The sequence below is a fragment of the Chrysemys picta genome, chromosome 7 (genome assembly GCF_011386835.1).
Source record: "Chrysemys picta bellii isolate R12L10 chromosome 7, ASM1138683v2, whole genome shotgun sequence".
Classification (NCBI taxonomy): Eukaryota; Metazoa; Chordata; order Testudines; family Emydidae; genus Chrysemys; species Chrysemys picta.
The window spans coordinates 127,302,756-127,318,968 of record NC_088797.1 but is presented as its reverse complement, the minus strand read 5'-3'; the positions used below and the strand labels follow the sequence as shown (position 1 = coordinate 127,318,968).

The 16,213-nt window shown below is 69.0% G+C and overlaps 1 protein-coding gene across 3 annotated transcripts in view; it reads left to right on the top strand.

The window, feature by feature from the left end:
* Positions 1–16,213, top strand: part of LOC101944711 (prominin-1-A-like) — a 45,878-nt gene that overhangs the window by 27,882 nt on the left and 1,783 nt on the right. For all 3 annotated transcript variants that reach the window (XM_065552686.1, XM_065552687.1, XM_065552688.1), the window contains exons 12-24: positions 1,231–1,383; positions 4,463–4,586; positions 5,173–5,264; positions 5,663–5,747; positions 8,372–8,515; positions 10,507–10,578; positions 10,872–10,964; positions 11,132–11,185; positions 12,624–12,704; positions 13,141–13,209; positions 13,724–13,813; positions 14,422–14,534; positions 15,976–15,999. In XM_065552686.1, coding sequence (XP_065408758.1) covers positions 1,231–1,383; positions 4,463–4,586; positions 5,173–5,264; positions 5,663–5,747; positions 8,372–8,515; positions 10,507–10,578; positions 10,872–10,964; positions 11,132–11,185; positions 12,624–12,704; positions 13,141–13,209; positions 13,724–13,813; positions 14,422–14,534; positions 15,976–15,999 — 1,194 coding nt within the window. The remainder of the gene's footprint in view (positions 1–1,230; positions 1,384–4,462; positions 4,587–5,172; positions 5,265–5,662; positions 5,748–8,371; positions 8,516–10,506; positions 10,579–10,871; positions 10,965–11,131; positions 11,186–12,623; positions 12,705–13,140; positions 13,210–13,723; positions 13,814–14,421; positions 14,535–15,975; positions 16,000–16,213) is intronic.

The following is a 16,213-nucleotide window of genomic DNA, read 5'->3' as shown; positions in this document are numbered from 1 at the left end:
CCCTTCTCCTGACAGCCCCCCCAGAACCCCCAACCAATGTAACCCCCCCGTTCCCTGTCCCTTGCCTCCCCCACCCCCCGCAGGCCGAGGGGGAGCTGCGGGCTCCACGTGCAGCCAAACACTGGGGCGCTGCTCTGCAGGGGAGGAGGGAGTGGGAGGAGGGGGAGGGACTCTGGCTGCTAGAGGCCCCAGTGGCTGCGAGCGGCTTTCAATCAGGCCCAGCCGTCCAATCAGCTGTGCCGCACTCTGCATGAGGGAAGGGGGAAATCCCCCCCGGATGGCCATTTAAAGCTAAAAAAGCCGGACATGTCCGGGGACACCCAGACGGATGGTAACCCTATGTTCCACCCACTTATATCTCTTTTGAATAAGGTGGGAATCCTTTGTCCCTCTGGGTCCCCCCCCCCCGGAAAAGCACCAGGTTAAAGATGGATTCCAGGTCAGGTGACATGATCACATGTCACTGCAAGACTTCATTACCCCCTTGCCAGCACACACACATACAGGAAGACTCACAGGTAAAACACAGCCATCTGCAGACAATGGTCCTGGTTAATGGGAGCCATCAAGATTCCAAACCACCATTAATGGCCCACACTTTGCATAATGACAATAGGCCCTCAGAGTTATTTTTCATATTTCTAGTCCCAGATTCAAGAGTGGTACATTTATACAAATATGATGATCACACTCAGGAGATTATAAGCTTTGCAATGATACCTTACAAGAGACCTTTTGCATGAAGCATATCCCAGTTACATTAGCATATTTTCATAAAATCCTATAGAGTGCAACGTGACACCCCGATCCATCGGGGACTCTTGGGGGGTCGCCGGGGCCGGAGCTGCATAGCGCGTGGTGTGGTGTCCCCAGCTCACGCACTGCAGGGCTCCTTCCCTGCGTCGGGGTGTGGGACCAACGCCCGGGTGGGCTCGGAGCCCCCTGCCCTCGGAGGGGGGCGGTTGTTGGGGGGGCGAGGGAAGCGCAGGCTGAGCCCTGCCGTCGGGCTGGGGAGCGCCGCGGGGGAGCAGCCAGCCCTGGCTTGGAGCAGCCCACTGTCCCCCGGAGCACCGAGAGCTGGGGCGCCCTGGGGACGAGGGGGGGTCTGTTCTAAGGAGAGACCCCCCCCTCAGTCTGGCAGCAGGTTCCCCCTGCTGCAGGGGGTGACCCCCCGCCAGCCCCCAGACTCCTGCCCCACCAGGGACCGGGTCTCTGACGTCTCCCCCCCAGGTGGATCGTGGGCATCTGTCTCTGCTGCCTGGTGCTTCTGATCGTCCTGTGCTACTTGCTGGCCCTGGTGCTGGGGGCCCTCGGGCTGAAGCCGTCGGTGCTGCCCACGGCGCGCGGCTGCCTCTCCAACTCCGGCGGGGACTTCTTCATGGCGTAAGAGCCCCCCGCGGCCCCCGGCGCTGTTACAATGGCTCCCACGCTGCCCCGGGGAGCCCCACACGGGGCTGTGATGTCGGATAGTGGCAGGACCTCGGGCACGGCGCTGGGGAGACCTGCACCCAGTTGTGGCGCCCGCGCTGCGACCCAGACATGGACGGACTGGGGAGGGCTCAGCAGGACTGGGGAGCTGGGGAGAGCCGTGCCGAGCCCCATCTCCTCCGTTAGCCAAGGGGCGGCCCGGAGGTGACCCGACCCTGGTGGAGGGGGGCTCTGAGAGGGGGGCTCCTGGGTCTAGCAGGCAAAGGCAGAGGGGAGCCAGTGACGAGCAGTGAGCTACGTGGGCCCAGGACTGAGGGGGCATCGAGCTGTGGGGCAGCCGCACCGGGACAGTACGCTGGGGTCTGGTCTCCAGGCAGGTCATGAGCCGTGAAATGACCAAGGCTGGTTCGCAAGGAGAGGCCGTTGGAGTGGTATCAGGGCTGGGGGGATGGAGGGGCTGTTGGAGTGGTCTCAGGGCAGGGGGGAGGGGGACGGAGAGGTATCAGGGCTGGGCGGAAGGAGACAGAGAGGTATCAGGGCTGTGGAGGGGGACGGAGAGGTATCTGGGCTGGGGGGAGGGGGACGGAGAGGTATCAGGGCAGGCGGGACAGAGGGGCTCTTAGATGGGCACCGGGGTCTCTGCGTGCGGGGGAGATGGAGGGGCTCTCCGATGGGCCCCGGGGTCTCTGCGTGCAGGTGCCCGGGGTCTCTGCGTGCGGGGGGGACGGAGGGGCTCTCAGACGGGCCCCGGGGTCTCTGCGTACGGGGAGGACGGAGGGTCTCTCCGACGGGCCCCGGGGTCTCTGCGTGCGGGGGGGACGGAGGGTCTCTCCGACGGGCCCCGGGGTCTCTGCGTGCGGGGGAGACGGAGGGGCTCTCAGGCGGGTGCCCGGGGTCTCTGCGTGCGGGGGGACGGAGGGGCTCTCAGGCGGGTGCCCGGGGCTCTGCGTGCGGGGGGGACGGAGGGGCTCTCAGGGGGGCCCCGGGGTCTCTGCGTACGGGGAGGACGGAGGGTCTCTCCGACGGGCCCCGGGGTCTCTGCGTGCGGGGGGGGACGGAGGGTCTCTCCGACGGGCCCCGGGGTCTCTGCGTGCGGGGGGGACGGAGGGGCTCTCAGGCGGGTGCCCGGGGTCTCTGCGTACGGGGAGGACGGAGGGGCTCTCAGACGGGCCCCGGGGTCTCTGCGTACGGGGAGGACGGAGGGGCTCTCAGGCGGGTGCCCGGGGTCTCTGCGTGCGGGGGGACGGCGGGGCTCTCGGACGGGCCCCGGGGTCTCTGCGTGCGGGGGAGACGGAGGGGCTCTCAGGCGGGCGCCCGGGGTCTCTGCGTGAGGGGGGGACGGAGGGGCTCTCAGGCGGGTGCCCGGGGTCTCTGCGTACGGGGAGGACGGAGGGGCTCTCCGACGGGCCCCGGGGTCTCTGCGTGCGGGGGGGACGGAGGGGCTCTCAGGCGGGTGCCCGGGGTCTCTGCGTGCGGGGGGGACGGAGGGGCTCTCCGACGGGCCCCGGGGTCTCTGCGTGCGGGGGGACGGCGGGGCTCTCGGACGGGCCCCGGGGTCTCTGCGTGCGGGGGGGACGGAGGGTCTCTCAGGCGGGTGCCCGGGGTCTCTGCGTGCGGGGGGGACGGAGGGGCTCTCAGGGGGGCCTCGGGGTCTCTGCGTGCGGGGGGACGGAGGGGCTCTCAGGCGGGTGCCCGGGGTCTCTGCGTGCGGGGGGGACGGAGGGGCTCTCAGGCGGGTGCCCGGGGTCTCTGCGTGCGGAGGGGACGGAGGGGCTCTCCGACGGGCCCCGGGGTCTCTGCGTGCGGGGGGGACGGAGGGGCTCTCAGGCGGGTGCCCGGGGTCTCTGCGTGCGGGGGGGACGGAGGGGCTCTCAGGCGGGTGCCCGGGGTCTCTGCGTGCGGGGGGGACGGAGGGGCTCTCAGGCGGGTGCCCGGGGTCTCTGCGTGCGGGGGGGACGGAGGGGCTCTCAGGCGGGTGCCCGGGGTCTCTGCGTGCGGGGGGGACGGAGGGGCTCTCAGGCGGGTGCCCGGGGTCTCTGCGTGCGGGGGGGACGGAGGGGCTCTCAGGCGGGTGCCCGGGGTCTCTGCGTGCGGGGAGGACGGAGGGGCTCTCCGACGGGCCCCGGGGTCTCTGCGTGCGGGGGGGACGGAGGGGCTCTCAGGCGGGTGCCCGGGGTCTCTGCGTGTGGGGGGGACGGAGGGGCTCTCAGGGGGGCCCCGGGGTCTCTGCGTGCGGGGGGACGGAGGGGCTCTCCGGCGGGCCCCGGGGTCTCTGCGTGCGGGGGGGACGGAGGGGCTCTCAGGCGGGCGCCCGGGGTCTCTGCGTGCGGGGGGGACGGAGGGGCTCTCAGGCGGGCGCCCGGGGTCTCTGCGTGCGGGGGGGACGGAGGGGCTCTCAGGCGGGCGCCCGGGGTCTCTGCGTGCGGGGGGGACGGAGGGGCTCTCAGGCGGGCGCCCGGGGTCTCTGCGTGCGGGGGGGACGGAGGGGCTCTCAGGCGGGCGCCCGGGGTCTCTGCGTGCGGGGGGGACGGAGGGGCTCTCAGGCGGGCGCCCGGGGTCTCTGCGTGCGGGGGGGACGGAGGGGCTCTCAGGCGGGCGCCCGGGGTCTCTGCGTGCGGGGGGGACGGCGGGGCTCTCAGGCGGGCGCCCGGGGTCTCTGCGTGCGGGAGGACGGAGGGGCTCTCAGGCGGGTGCCCGGGGTCTCTGCGTGCGGGGGGGACGGAGGGGCTCTCAGGCGGGTGCCCGGGGTCTCTGCGTGCGGGGGGACGGAGGGGCTCTCAGGGGGGCCCCGGGGTCTCTGCGTGCGGGGGGACGGAGGGGCTCTCACGGGGGCCCCGGGGTCTCTGCGTGCGGGGGGGACGGAGGGGCTCTCAGGCGGGTGCCCGGGGTCTCTGCGTGCGGGGGGGACGGAGGGGCTCTCAGGCGGGTGCCCGGGGTCTCTGCGTGCGGGGGGGACGGAGGGGCTCTCAGGCGGGTGCCCGGGGTCGGGCCCGGTGCCCGGGGCGGAAGCTCACGGCTCGTTCTGCCTTCACAGGGGGGTTGGCTTCAGCTTCCTCTTCTCCTGGCTGCTGATGCTGCTGGTGCTGGTGACCTTCCTGCTGGGCGGCAACGCCGACACGCTCGTCTGCCGGCCCTGGCACAGTGGGCAGCTCCTGCCGGTGAGAGCCCGGCCTGGCGCCCCCGCCAGTGTCACTGCCGGTGGTGGCCCTGCCTTGCCCGGGGGGTGGAAACGGGCAAGGGAAGATCAGAACCTCCCTCCCCAACCCTGGGGCCTGGGGGTGTGAGTAGGGCCAGGAGGGAGACAGAAACACAGCAGAGTGGGCCTCCACTCAACCCCCAACCTGCAACCCCCGCTAGCCCAGCCCTGCCCCCCCCAGCTCTGCCGGTGCCCCCCAGTCCTGACCCACAGCCCCTGCTAGCCCAGCCCTGCCCCCCCCAGCTCTGCCGGTGCCCCTCACTCCTGACCTGCAGCCCCTGCTAGCCCAACCCTGGGGTCCCTGCCCTCCCAGCCCTGAGTCCTTCCCGGGCACAGGGCTGCAGTGAGGGTCGAGTTTGCAGAGGCCCCTCTAGAGAGGATCAGGAACCTCACAAACCCTTTCCACGCGGGAGCTGTGCCCGCCTCGGGGAGGGCAGGCTGGGGGGTGGAGCTCCTGCCCCCCGGGGCCTGGGATGGGCCGGTGCTGTGCAGCTTGGCTGGGGCAGGTCTCAGGGTCTCAGCCGCTCTCCTGACTTCTTTGCTTCCAGTTCCTGGAGACCTCGGACCTGACTGCGAGCTTCAACCTGTCGGAGATGCTGGGGCTGCAGGGCGGGACGGTGACCTTCTCCAGCGTGTACAAGTCAGTGCCAGCCCTGCCCGGGGACCCCTCCCGACCCTCCCTTCCTGCAGGGCCAGGCCCTTCCTGTGCCTCAGTTTCCCTCTTTGCACATGGGGTGGTGGGATGATTCTGATCTCTTGGGGACTGAGGAAGGATGCCCTGGAGCGGGCCCTGCATGGCTGAGCCCTGTAGAGCGCTGAGGGGTCGCACCATGTCCGTGGGGTGGGGGCTGGTCTCTGGCCTTGGACGCCTGCGTGGCTCAGCCCGCTGGGTGAACAGCCCCGGGGCCCACAGGATGGAGGGGATCCCGCTGGCCACATGGGCAGCGCCCCCTCCCCCCAGCCTGCCCTATGTCTGTCTACGGGGGGCGCCCCCCATCGGCTGCCAGCCCTGTCCTCAGCTCTGACGTCCACCCTCAGCAACTGCCAGCACAACGAGCCCGTGTGGCGAACCCTGCAGCTGGGCCGGGCCGTTCCCTTGGACGAACTGCTGAACATCAGTCAGGTCAGTGCGGGGAGTGCGGAGACCGGCCAGCCGTGGGCAGTGCCCAGGGCTGCCTGGTGGGGGCACAGAGACCGGCCCAGCTGTGGGCAGTGCCCGGGGCTGCCTAGTGGGGGCACAGAGACCGGCCAGCCGTGGGCAGTGCCCGGGGCTGCCTAGTGGGGGGCACAGAGACCGGGCTGCCTGGTAGGGGGCACAGAGATCGGCCCAGCTGTGGGCAACACCTGGGGCTGCCTGGTGGGGGCGCTGGCCTTGGGAGCAGCTCGAGGTCCCGTGGGACTCATAGACTTTAAGGTCAGAAGGGACCATTATGATAGTCTAGTCTGACCTCCTGCACAGCGCAGGCCACAGAATCTCACCCACCCACTCCTGTAACAAACCCCTGACCTATGTCTGAGTTATTGAAGTCCTCAACTCGTTGTTTAAAGACTTCAAGGTGCAGAGAATCCTCCAACAAGTGACTCGTGCCCCACGCTGCAGAGGAAGGCAAAAAACCCCAGGGCCCCTGCCAATCTGCCCTGGAGGAAAATTCCTTCCCGACCCCCAATATGGCGATCAGCTGAACCCCGAGCATGTGGGCAAGACTCACCAGCCAGCATCCAGGAAAGAATTCTCTGTAGTAACTCAGATCCCACCCCATCTAACATCCCATCACAGACCATTGGGCAGATTTACCGCTAATAGTCAAAGATGAATTAACTGCTATAATTAAGCTATCCCATCATATCATCCCTTCCATAAACTTATCAAGCTTAGTCTTGAAGCCAGATATGTCTTTTGACCCCACTGCTCCCCTTGGAAGGCTGTTCCAGAACTTCACTCCTCTGATGGTTAGAAACCTTCGTCTAATTTCAAGTCTAAACTTCCTAATATCCAGTTTATATCCATTTGTTCTTGTGTCCACATTGGTACTGAGCTTAAATAATTCCTCCCCCTCCCTGATATTTATCCCTCTGATATATTTATAAAGAGCAATCATATCTCCCCTCAGCCTTCTTTTGGTTAGGCTAAACAAGCCAAGCTCTTTGAGCCTCCTTTCATAAGGTAGGTTTTCCATTCCTCGGATCATCCTAGTAGCCCTTCTCTGCACCTGTTCCAGTTTGAATTCATCCTTCTTAAACAAGAGAGACCAGAACTGTACACAGTATTCCAGAGGAGGTCTCACCAGTGCCTTGTATAACGGTACTAACACCTCCTTATCTTTACTAGAAATACCTCACCTGATGCATCCCAAGACCGCATTAGCTTTTTTAACGGCCATATCACATTGGCGGCTCGTAGTCATCCTGTGATCAACCAATACTCCGAGGTCCTTCTCCCCCTCTGTTACTTCCAACTAACCTGTTTCCAATTTATAACCAAAATTCTTGTTATTAATCCTTAAATGCATGACCTTGCACTTTTCACTATTAAATTTCATCCTATTACTATTACTCCAGTTTACGAGGTCATCCAGATCTTCCTGTAGGATATCCCGGTCCTTCTCTGTATTAGCAATACCTCCCAGCTTCGTGTCACCCACAAGCTTTATTAGAACATTCCCACTTTTTGTGCCAAGGTCAGCAATAAAAAGATTGAATAAGATTGGTCCCAAAACCGATCCCTGAGGAACTCCACTAGTAACCTCCCTCCAGCCTGACCGTTCACCTTTCAGTACGACCCGTTGTAGTCTCCCCTTTATCCAGATCTGTATTCACCTTTCCATTTTCATATTGATCCTGGGGGGCTCCAGGGGCTCAGAGTAGGTCCGTGTGCAGCTGGGCTAGGCGGGGACTCGGGTCTGCCCCCCAGCCGCCCCTAGGGCCCTGGAGCCGTGGCTAGCGAGCTGCAGGGAGAGTCCTGAGCGCACACGCTGAGCCGAGGGAGGGGCAGAAACCCACCTGCTGGGGCCAGCCAGACCGTGCCAGGGCCCAAGGGCCACGGGGCGCGTTACACTGGGAATGGCACCTGTGTGTGAGCCCCCCCAGGCTCCCTACAGAACCAAGCCCGGTCCGGTGGGTCCAGCCCCATGTGCGGCCGGGTCAGGTCTCCATGGCAACGTCTGGGATTGGGAAAAAACCCGGGCCCCATGCTGGGTACCTGCCCTGCATATGCCAGCCTACGGCTCCCCAGCTCCTAGCCCCCCAGGGGCCAGGCCGGGGGCTCAGGCTGCCCGGGACACGCTCCCCAGCCCCCCAGGGGCCAGGCCTGGGGTTCAGGCTGCCGGGGCGCGCTCCCCAGCCCCCCAGGGGCCAGGCCGGGGGCTCAGGCTGCCCGGGGCGCACTCCCCAGCCCCCCAGGGGCCAGGCCGGGGGCTCAGGCTGCCCGGGGCGCAGGGCCGGCTCCAGGGTTTTGGGCGCCCCAAGCAGACAAAAAAAAAAAAAAAAGCCGTGATCCCGATCTGCGGCGGCAATTCGGCGGGAGGTCCTTCGCTCCGAGCGGGAGTGAGGGACCGTCCGCTGAATTGCTGCCGAATACCTGGACGTGCCGCCCCCCTCCGGAGTGGCTGCCCCAAGCACCTGCTTGCCAGGCTGGTGCCTGGAGCCGGCCCTGCCGGGGCGCGCTCCCCACTGAGCCGTGCTGCCCTGGCTGCTGTGGCGTGTTCCTGGGCCCCCCCGGATCCCTCACGGCCTCGCTGCTCCCCGCAGTACACCGGCGAGATCAGCGCCGCCTTCGACCGGCTGAATGTCAGCCTGGACCCCGTCACCTTCCTCAGCCCCAGCCAGAAGCAGCTGCTCCGGGACGTCGGCGCCTCCGGCCTGCAGCCCAACTTCACCGGCGCCCTGCAGCAGGTGGGCTGGGGGGGGCCGGGGGGGGGCAGGGCCTGTCTCAGGCTGGGGGTGGGGGCAGTTGTGGGATCTGGGGCTCTGTACGTTGGGGTGTTTCCATGGGGTCGCGTGGCCCCAGACCGCTGTTAGGCCCGGTCCCACACCACCTTCCTGGGGCAGCCAGTGGGGGTGCTCCCCCCCCCCGGGAGATCCCACCCCTCCTGCGTGGAGATGGGCAGGGGGGGCAGGGCAGGGTAGCAGGGGCTGGGTGGCGGGGGGGCAGGGGCTGGGGCAGGTCAGGGGCTGGGCAGCAGGGGAGGGAGCAAGGGCTGGGGCAAGTGGCGGGGGAGGGGGCAGGGCAGGGGAGCAGGGGCTGGGTGGCGGGGGGGCAGGGGCTGGGGCAGGTCAGGGGCTGGGTGGCGGGGGAGGGGGCAGGGGCTGGGGCAAGTGGCGGGGGAGGGGGCAGGTGGCGGGGCAGTGGGGTTGGGGGCAGGGGCTGGGGCAGGTGGCGGGGGCTGAGCCAGGCTCTGTGTGTCTTTCCGGGTCCCCAGGGTGGTCACTCTAGACACGCTGCTCCCCCCCACTGGCCATGAGGCCATTTGCCCCCCACCCCAAGGGGGCATCGTGCACACTGGGTCTGTGCTCCCCCCCGCCTCGGCCCAGGAGAGATCCCTGGTGTGACGGGGTCTGTCCCCCCCCCCCCGCCTCGGCCCAGGGGAGATCCCTGGTGTGACGGGGTCTGTCCCCCCCCCCCCGCCTCGGCCCAGGGGAGATCCCTGGTGTGACGGGGTCTGTCCCTCCCCCGCCTCGGCCCAGGGGAGATCCCTGGTGTGACGGGGTCTGTCTTCCCCCCCCCGCCTCGGCCCAGGGGAGATCCCTGGTGTGACGGGGTCTGTCCCGTCCCCCCCACCTCGGCCCAGGAGAGATCCCTGGTGTGACGGGGTCTGTCCCCCCCCCCCGCCTCGGCCCAGGGGAGATCCCTGGTGTGACGGGGTCTGTCTTCCCCCCCCCGCCTCGGCCCAGGGGAGATCCCTGGTGTGACGGGGTCTGTCCCCTCCCCCCCGCCTCGGCCCAGGGGAGATCCCTGGTGTGACGGGGTCTGTCCCTCCCCCCCGCCTCGGCCCAGGGGAGATCCCTGGTGTGACGGGGTCTGTCCCCCCCCGCCTCGGCCCTGTCCCCTCCCCCCCGCCTCGGCCCAGGGGAGATCCCTGGTGTGACGGGGTCTGTCCCTCCCCCCCGCCTCGGCCCAGGGGAGATCCCTGGTGTGACGGGGTCTGTCCCCCCCCACCCCCACCCCCGCCTCGGCCCAGGGGAGATCCCTGGTGTGACGGGGTCTGTCCCTCCCCCCCGCCTCGGCCCAGGGGAGATCCCTGGTGTGACGGGGTCTGTCCCTCCCCCCTGCCTCGGCCCAGGGGAGATCCCTGGTGTGACGGGGTCTGTCCCTCCCCCCTGCCTCGGCCCAGGGGAGATCCCTGGTGTGACGGGGTCTGTCCCCCCCCCGCCTCGGCCCAGGGGAGATCCCTGGTGTGACGGGGTCTGTCCCCCCCCCGCCTCGGCCCAGGGGAGATCCCTGGTGTGACGGGGTCTGTCCCCCCCCCACCTCGGCCCAGGGGAGATCCCTGGTGTGACGGGGTTTGTCCCTCCCCCCTGCCTCGGCCCAGGGGAGATCCCTGGTGTGACGGGGTCTGTCCCCCCCCCACCTCGGCCCAGGGGAGATCCCTGGTGTGACGGGGTCTGTCCCTCCCCCCTGCCTCGGCCCAGGGGAGATCCCTGGTGTGACGGGGTCTGTCCCCCCCCCACCTCGGCCCAGGGGAGATCCCTGGTGTGACGGGGTCTGTCCCCCCCCGCCTCGGCCCAGGGGAGATCCCTGGTGTGACGGGGTCTGTCCCCCCCCCACCTCGGCCCAGGGGAGATCCCTGGTGTGACGGGGTCTGTCCCTCCCCCCCACCTCGGCCCAGGGGAGATCCCTGGTGTGACGGGGTCTGTCCCCCCCACTCTCTGCTCATCTCTTCCAGCTGGAGAGGAACGTGACGCAGCGGGACCTGCTGGCGCTGGCGGAGCAGCTGGAGGGGCTGGCCAATGGGTCTGTGAGTGACGCCGGGAACCGCCCTGCGCCCGGCCCCGGGGAGCGTCAGCGCTGGCTGTGGGCTCCCCAGGGTCACTGGGGTGCTGCCTGGGGGGGCTCTTGTCATTGCTGATCGCTCCCCTCCCCTGGGAGGCGGGTGGGGTGGGGAGTGCAGGCCGGGGAGCCGGCTCCCCAGGGGCTGCCTGGCTCGTCCTGCTCTGGCTCCCCCCGGGCTGTGGCCCTGGGGACTGGGGGGGCGGGGGGGGCTGCTGGGCCGGGCAGGTGCCTCTGACTCTCTCCCCCCCCTCGGCTCAGCGCAACCTGACCACGAGGCAGGAGCTGCAGGAGGAGGCGTCTGACCTGAGACAGATCAATGGGCAGATCCAGTCCCGCTTCCTGCCGGAGATGGTGAGTGACTCCATGGGCCCCTGGTGCTTCCCCTGAGCTGGGAGCAGGGTCCCCCGGGGCAGGCAGTGGGGAAGGGCCTGGGACACGCCGCGTCCCCCTCCCTAGCTGGAGCTGTGGGGGGCAGAGGAATCCCCTCCCCCACCTAACCCACCTGTCTCTGTCCCCAGCAAACCCTGAACCGCAGCATCCGAACCCTGCAGGCGACGACCCCCCGGGTCCCGGTAAGCAGCGCGGGCAGGGGGAGCTGCGGGTGCTGCACTGGGGGGAGCGGCGAGGGGTCCCCAGCACCCTGCAGAGTCTCTGCACTGCTCAGTGGGTGCTGGCAGAGCTGGGGGGGGGTAGGGCTGGGCTAGCAGGGGCTGCGGGTCGGGAGTGAGGGGCACCGGCAGAGGGGGGAAGCGGGGAGCCCAGGGCTGGGCTAGCAGGGGCTGCGGGTCGGGAGTGAGGGGCACCGGCAGAGGGGGGAAGCGGGGAGCCCAGGGCTGGGCTAGCAGGGGGCTGCGGGTCGGGAGTGAGGGGCACTGGCAGAGCTGGGGACAGGAGGAGCCCAGGGCTGGGCTAGCAGGGGGCTGCGGGTCGGGAGTGAGGGGCACTGGCAGAGCTGGGGACAGGAGGAGCCCAGGGCTGGGCTAGCAGGGGGCTGCGGGTCGGGAGTGAGGGGCACTGGCAGAGCTGGGGACAGGAGGAGCCCAGGGCTGGGCTAGCAGGGGCTGCGGGTCGGGAGTGAGGGGCACCGGCAGAGCTGGAGGGAGCCCAGAGTTGGGCTAGCAGGGGGCTGCGGGTTGGGAGTGAGGGGCACAGGCAGAGCTGGGGGGAGCCCAGGGCTGGGCTAGCAGGGGCTGCGGGTCGGGGTCGAGGGGCACCGGCAGAAGGGGGAAGTGGGGAGCCCAGGGCTGGGCTAGCAGGGGCTGCGGGTCGGGAGTGAGGGGCACCAGCAGAGCTCAGGGAGCCCAGGGCTGGGCTAGCAGGGGCTGCGGGTCAGGAGTGAGGGGCACCGGCAGGGGGGGAAGCGGGGAGCCCAGGGCTGGGCTAGCAGGGGCTGCGGGTCGGGAGTGAGGGGCACCGGCAGAGGGGGGAGCCCAGGGCTGGGCTAGCAGGGGCTGCGGGTCGGGAGTGAGGGGCACCGGCAGAGGGGGGAAGCGGGGAGCCCAGGGCTGGGCTAGCAGGGGCTGCGGGTCGGGAGTGAGGGGCACCGGCAGGGCTGGGGGGAGCCCAGGGCTGGGCTAGCAGGGGCTGCGGGTCGGGAGTGAGGGGCACCGGCAGAGCTGGGGGGGGTAGGGCTGGGCTAGCAGGGGCTGCGGGTCGGGAGTGAGGGGCACAGGCAGAGCTGGGGGGGAAGGGCTGGGCTGGCAGGGGCTGTGGGTCGGGGTCGAGGAGCCCTGTGCTGTCGGGTGGAGCCTGTGGGGACTGGCGGGGGCAGCAGTGTCTCTGCTTTGCCCAGCACCCTGCAAGGGGCTTTGAGCGCCGGGTGTCCTGAGCCGACACTGGGAACCCGACGCTGCTGAGAAGCTGCCACCTTGTGGCCATGTGGGGACAGGACGCCCGGGGGCGACTCCCCTTGCCAGGCGACTGCCCGCCAGGGCGGGTGAGGGGCTGCCGGGGGCTCCCCCTTCTGCACTGGGGCCCAGCCCAGGTCCCATCCCGCTCCTTGCCCCCCAGGCGCAGATCAATGACACGCTGCAGCGGATCGAGGACGCTCAGACCTTCCTAGACACCAGGGCTGCGGAGATCATCAGCAACGTGAGCCCCTCCCAGCCCCTTCCGGGGAGGGGGGCCTCGGACGAACACCCCACGGCTTCGGGGGACCCTCCCCTCTCCCAGGGCTGCACAGCGGGACCCGGGACTGGGAGGAAAAGCCCTGTGTCTGCCGTGGGGTTCCCTGCACACACACCCCCGCGAAAGCCTCGGGGGGTGCCCGGGGGCAGGGCACTGGGAAGGTTCTGACCCCCTGGGGTGGGGATGGGCGGGGTCACGGCACAGAGCCATCCCGTCCCAGCAGAGACCTGAGCCCACGGGGGGTCCTGCCCCCCCCCCCCCAGCCACTCGGGGCACGAGCTGCTCTGAACTTTTAATACGCTCGTTCCGCCTCAGCCCCCCTCCCTGGGGGGATCCCTGAGCCCAGGCTCACAGCCGCTGGCCCTGGGTGCAGCACCTCACCCCTGTCCCCCTCCCCCAGGAGAGCCGGGCCTTTCTGAACACGCTGCTGGAATACTTCAATTCCTATGTCGATTGGGCGAAGAGCACGGTGAGTGACACCCCGACTGCATGTGTGGGGGGCTGTCCTGCCCCCTGGGCAATGCCAGGGCCCTGCCCTCCCTCACTGTCTGTGTCCTCGTGCACCCCGAAGCCCTTGTGTGCCCACACGCTGCCCCCTGACGCCCCACACTGCAGGCTGCCACCGACTCCACTGAAGCACGTTAGGGACGCTAACGAGCTGAGCCTCCCGGCGCCCTGGAGGCAGGGCGGGCTGCGGTTATCACCCTGTTTGGGAAACTGAGGCACTGAGAGAGGCAGGGCCTTGCCCTGGGCACGCAGCGAGTTGTGCCCCTGGGGGGTTCCCTCTCTAGCTGGGCATACCCCAGGCTGCTGGCACTCCCCTTCCTCATCCTAGGGCAGCTCTCCTCTCTTGCCTGGGGTGTGGGGGAGGGACGGGGGGCTCTGGGGGCTCCCTGCCCAGTGGGGGCAGGTTGGGAAGGGCAGGGGCCCGTGCCTGACATGATGCTGACGGGCCGCGTCCCTGTCTCTGGTTCTGTCCCCAGCTGACGGGAGAGGTGGGGCTCTGTGGGCCTGCGGCAAAGACAGTGGACGTGGCCGCGACCGTCGCCTGCAGTTACGTGGTGGATTCCCTGGTGAGGGGGTTTCGTGGGAGCTGGGCAGAGGGTGCTGTGTGGGGAGCGTGGCTCTGGGGGGGCGGAGGGAGCTGTGGGAGTTACATGGGGGCTTTGCGTTCCTGACGTGCCCTGGGGTGAAACCCCCAGCTCCGGGTCCTGGGCGACAGCCGGGCTCGCTGACGCTGCTGGGCCCGGCTGGGTAAGGAAAGTCCCACAGGACTTGCTGGGTCTGGGCCCTGAGGGCGTGGGGGCTGCACTGAATGCCCCCCAGACTCTGGCAGCACGGCCAGGCCCTGCCGGCCCCGTGGGAGCTGGGCACCAGGCCCTGGCTGTTGAGTTGGGAAGGGTTCAGTGCTCACGGGCCCTGCTGCCCCTTTCCCCTGCCCATCCCTGGGGGTGAGGGCAGCCACCTGGGTGCCAGGCTCTCAGACCCTGCCTGCGGGAGGCACAGCTGTTTGCTGACTCACCCTGCTGGCCGGATGAGGCGGGTCCCATCCTCTCTCCCATGCTGTGCTTATGAGCCAGCCCAGCCCCACGGCTCCCGCCCCATGCTGAGGAGGGGCGATCCAGCCCACGAGGGGCTGCTGGGCGGGCGCTGACGACTGGGGGCTTCTCTCTCCTGCCAGAACGGCTTCTGGTTCAGCCTGGGCTGGTGCACGATGTTCCTGCTCCCCGGCGTCATCCTGGCCGTGCGGCTCGCCAAGTTCTACCGGCGCATGAAGATCGCCGACGTCTACGAGTAAGGAGGCTCCTGTGCCCCGGGGCGTGAGCACATCGACCCCCCGCCACGGCCTGACCCCTCCCCCAACCCCCTCACACCCCCACCACGGCCAACCCCCTGCCACGGGCGACCCCCACCGTGGCCGAGCCCTGCCCCAACCCCTTCACACCCCTGCCGTGCCCCCAGCCAGGGGCCAAGCCCCTCTCACGCCCCCTGCCGGCCCTTAAGCCCCTGCCACATATTCCACTGCCGCCATGGCCAACCCCCGCCATAGCCAAACCCCTGCCCCAACCCCTCTGACACCCCCCGCCCCGACTGACCCCTACCATGTGCCCAGCTCCACACTGTGCCTTGGAGCAGGCTGTGAATTAACGCTGGCCCCTCTGTGCCACGCGCTGGTCCCCTCCCATGCGCCTCCAGCGGCACAGGGCTTGTGGGCCCCTGCCCAGCCCAGCCCCACTGCTGCACCTGGGAAAGGGGTGAGGGAGGAAACATGGCTGCTGTGAAGGTGGCAGGTTCACAGGCTTCTGCCCATGGCCTGCAACACAGTGGGGCCACAGAACCAACCCTCCCTCCCGTGGGCACGGAGCTGGGGATTTCCTCCGCACAGCCGCGCAGAGCGCCCTGCCCTGCCCTGCCCCTGCCCGTATCGTCCTGGGGCAGTGTGGCTGTGTGTGGGGCTGCCCCTGGTCCCGCTGGCGCCCTGCCCTGCCCCCGCACATACCGTCCCGGGGCAGGGTGGCTGTGTGTGGGGCTGCCCCTGGTTCTGCTGGTGCCCTGCCCCTTTGCGCTCTCTGGGCAGGGCTCTCTGGCCTCCGCCAGCCCCTGCACCTGCCCACGGGTCCCTGGAATCAGCCTGAGCCGGCTCCTGGAGACGCAGCGGGGGGACCTTGCTGGTTTCACTTCCTCCCGGAGTTCCTTCCCCCATGTTCGAGCCAGATGGGGATGTGGTATTGGTCTGACCCGAGGCGGGAGAACCAGCACCCCTCGGCTGGCCATGGGCCCGGAATAGCCCAACACCGGCGGCTCAGGCCGGCCCTGCCTCCTTTCCCCTGCCTGGGGTGAGGAGCCGGCGGGGCCGGGCCATCCCGGGGATCCCTACGGCCAGTCTGCCCTCCCCTCTAGGCACCCGTGAGGGCGCCAGCTGCGACTGGCACTCGGCCGCCCTCGCTGCCCCAGTGGGTCTGGCAGGTGCTGGTTCTGGCCCATGTGCGGGTGTGGGGGTTGATGCTGGGGCCCGGGGTGTCTCGAGGAGGCCAGGCCCTTCCCCTTCTGGCCCGGAGCTGCCCAGCTGGGTCCCTCCAGCCCAGCCCACCCTCCCTGAGAATCGGGGGTACGTGCCCCCAGCCCAAGGCCCGGTTGGTGGGGCCCTGCCCTGCGCAGATCGGCTGCCAGCGCTGTGGGGCGGGAGTGGGGGAGCGCGTCCATCCCCACTGACAGCCTTCCTCTCTCCTGCCAGGAGCAACGGGGAAGCCCTGGAGATGTAAGTACCTGCCCCAGCTCCCTCCGCAGGGCCTGGGGGTGAGGGCGGCGCTGCCAGTAGCAGAGGGTCTGGGGAGGAGAGGGGCTGCGAGCGGGGGGGCTGAGAGGGGGGAGGCTAGCGAATATCCCAGAGGGGCGCCCTGGGGTGTGGAGGGGCCGACTGGCAGGGGTGTTGGAGCCCCTTGCAACGGGAAGCAGGGGGCTTGTGGGGGTGT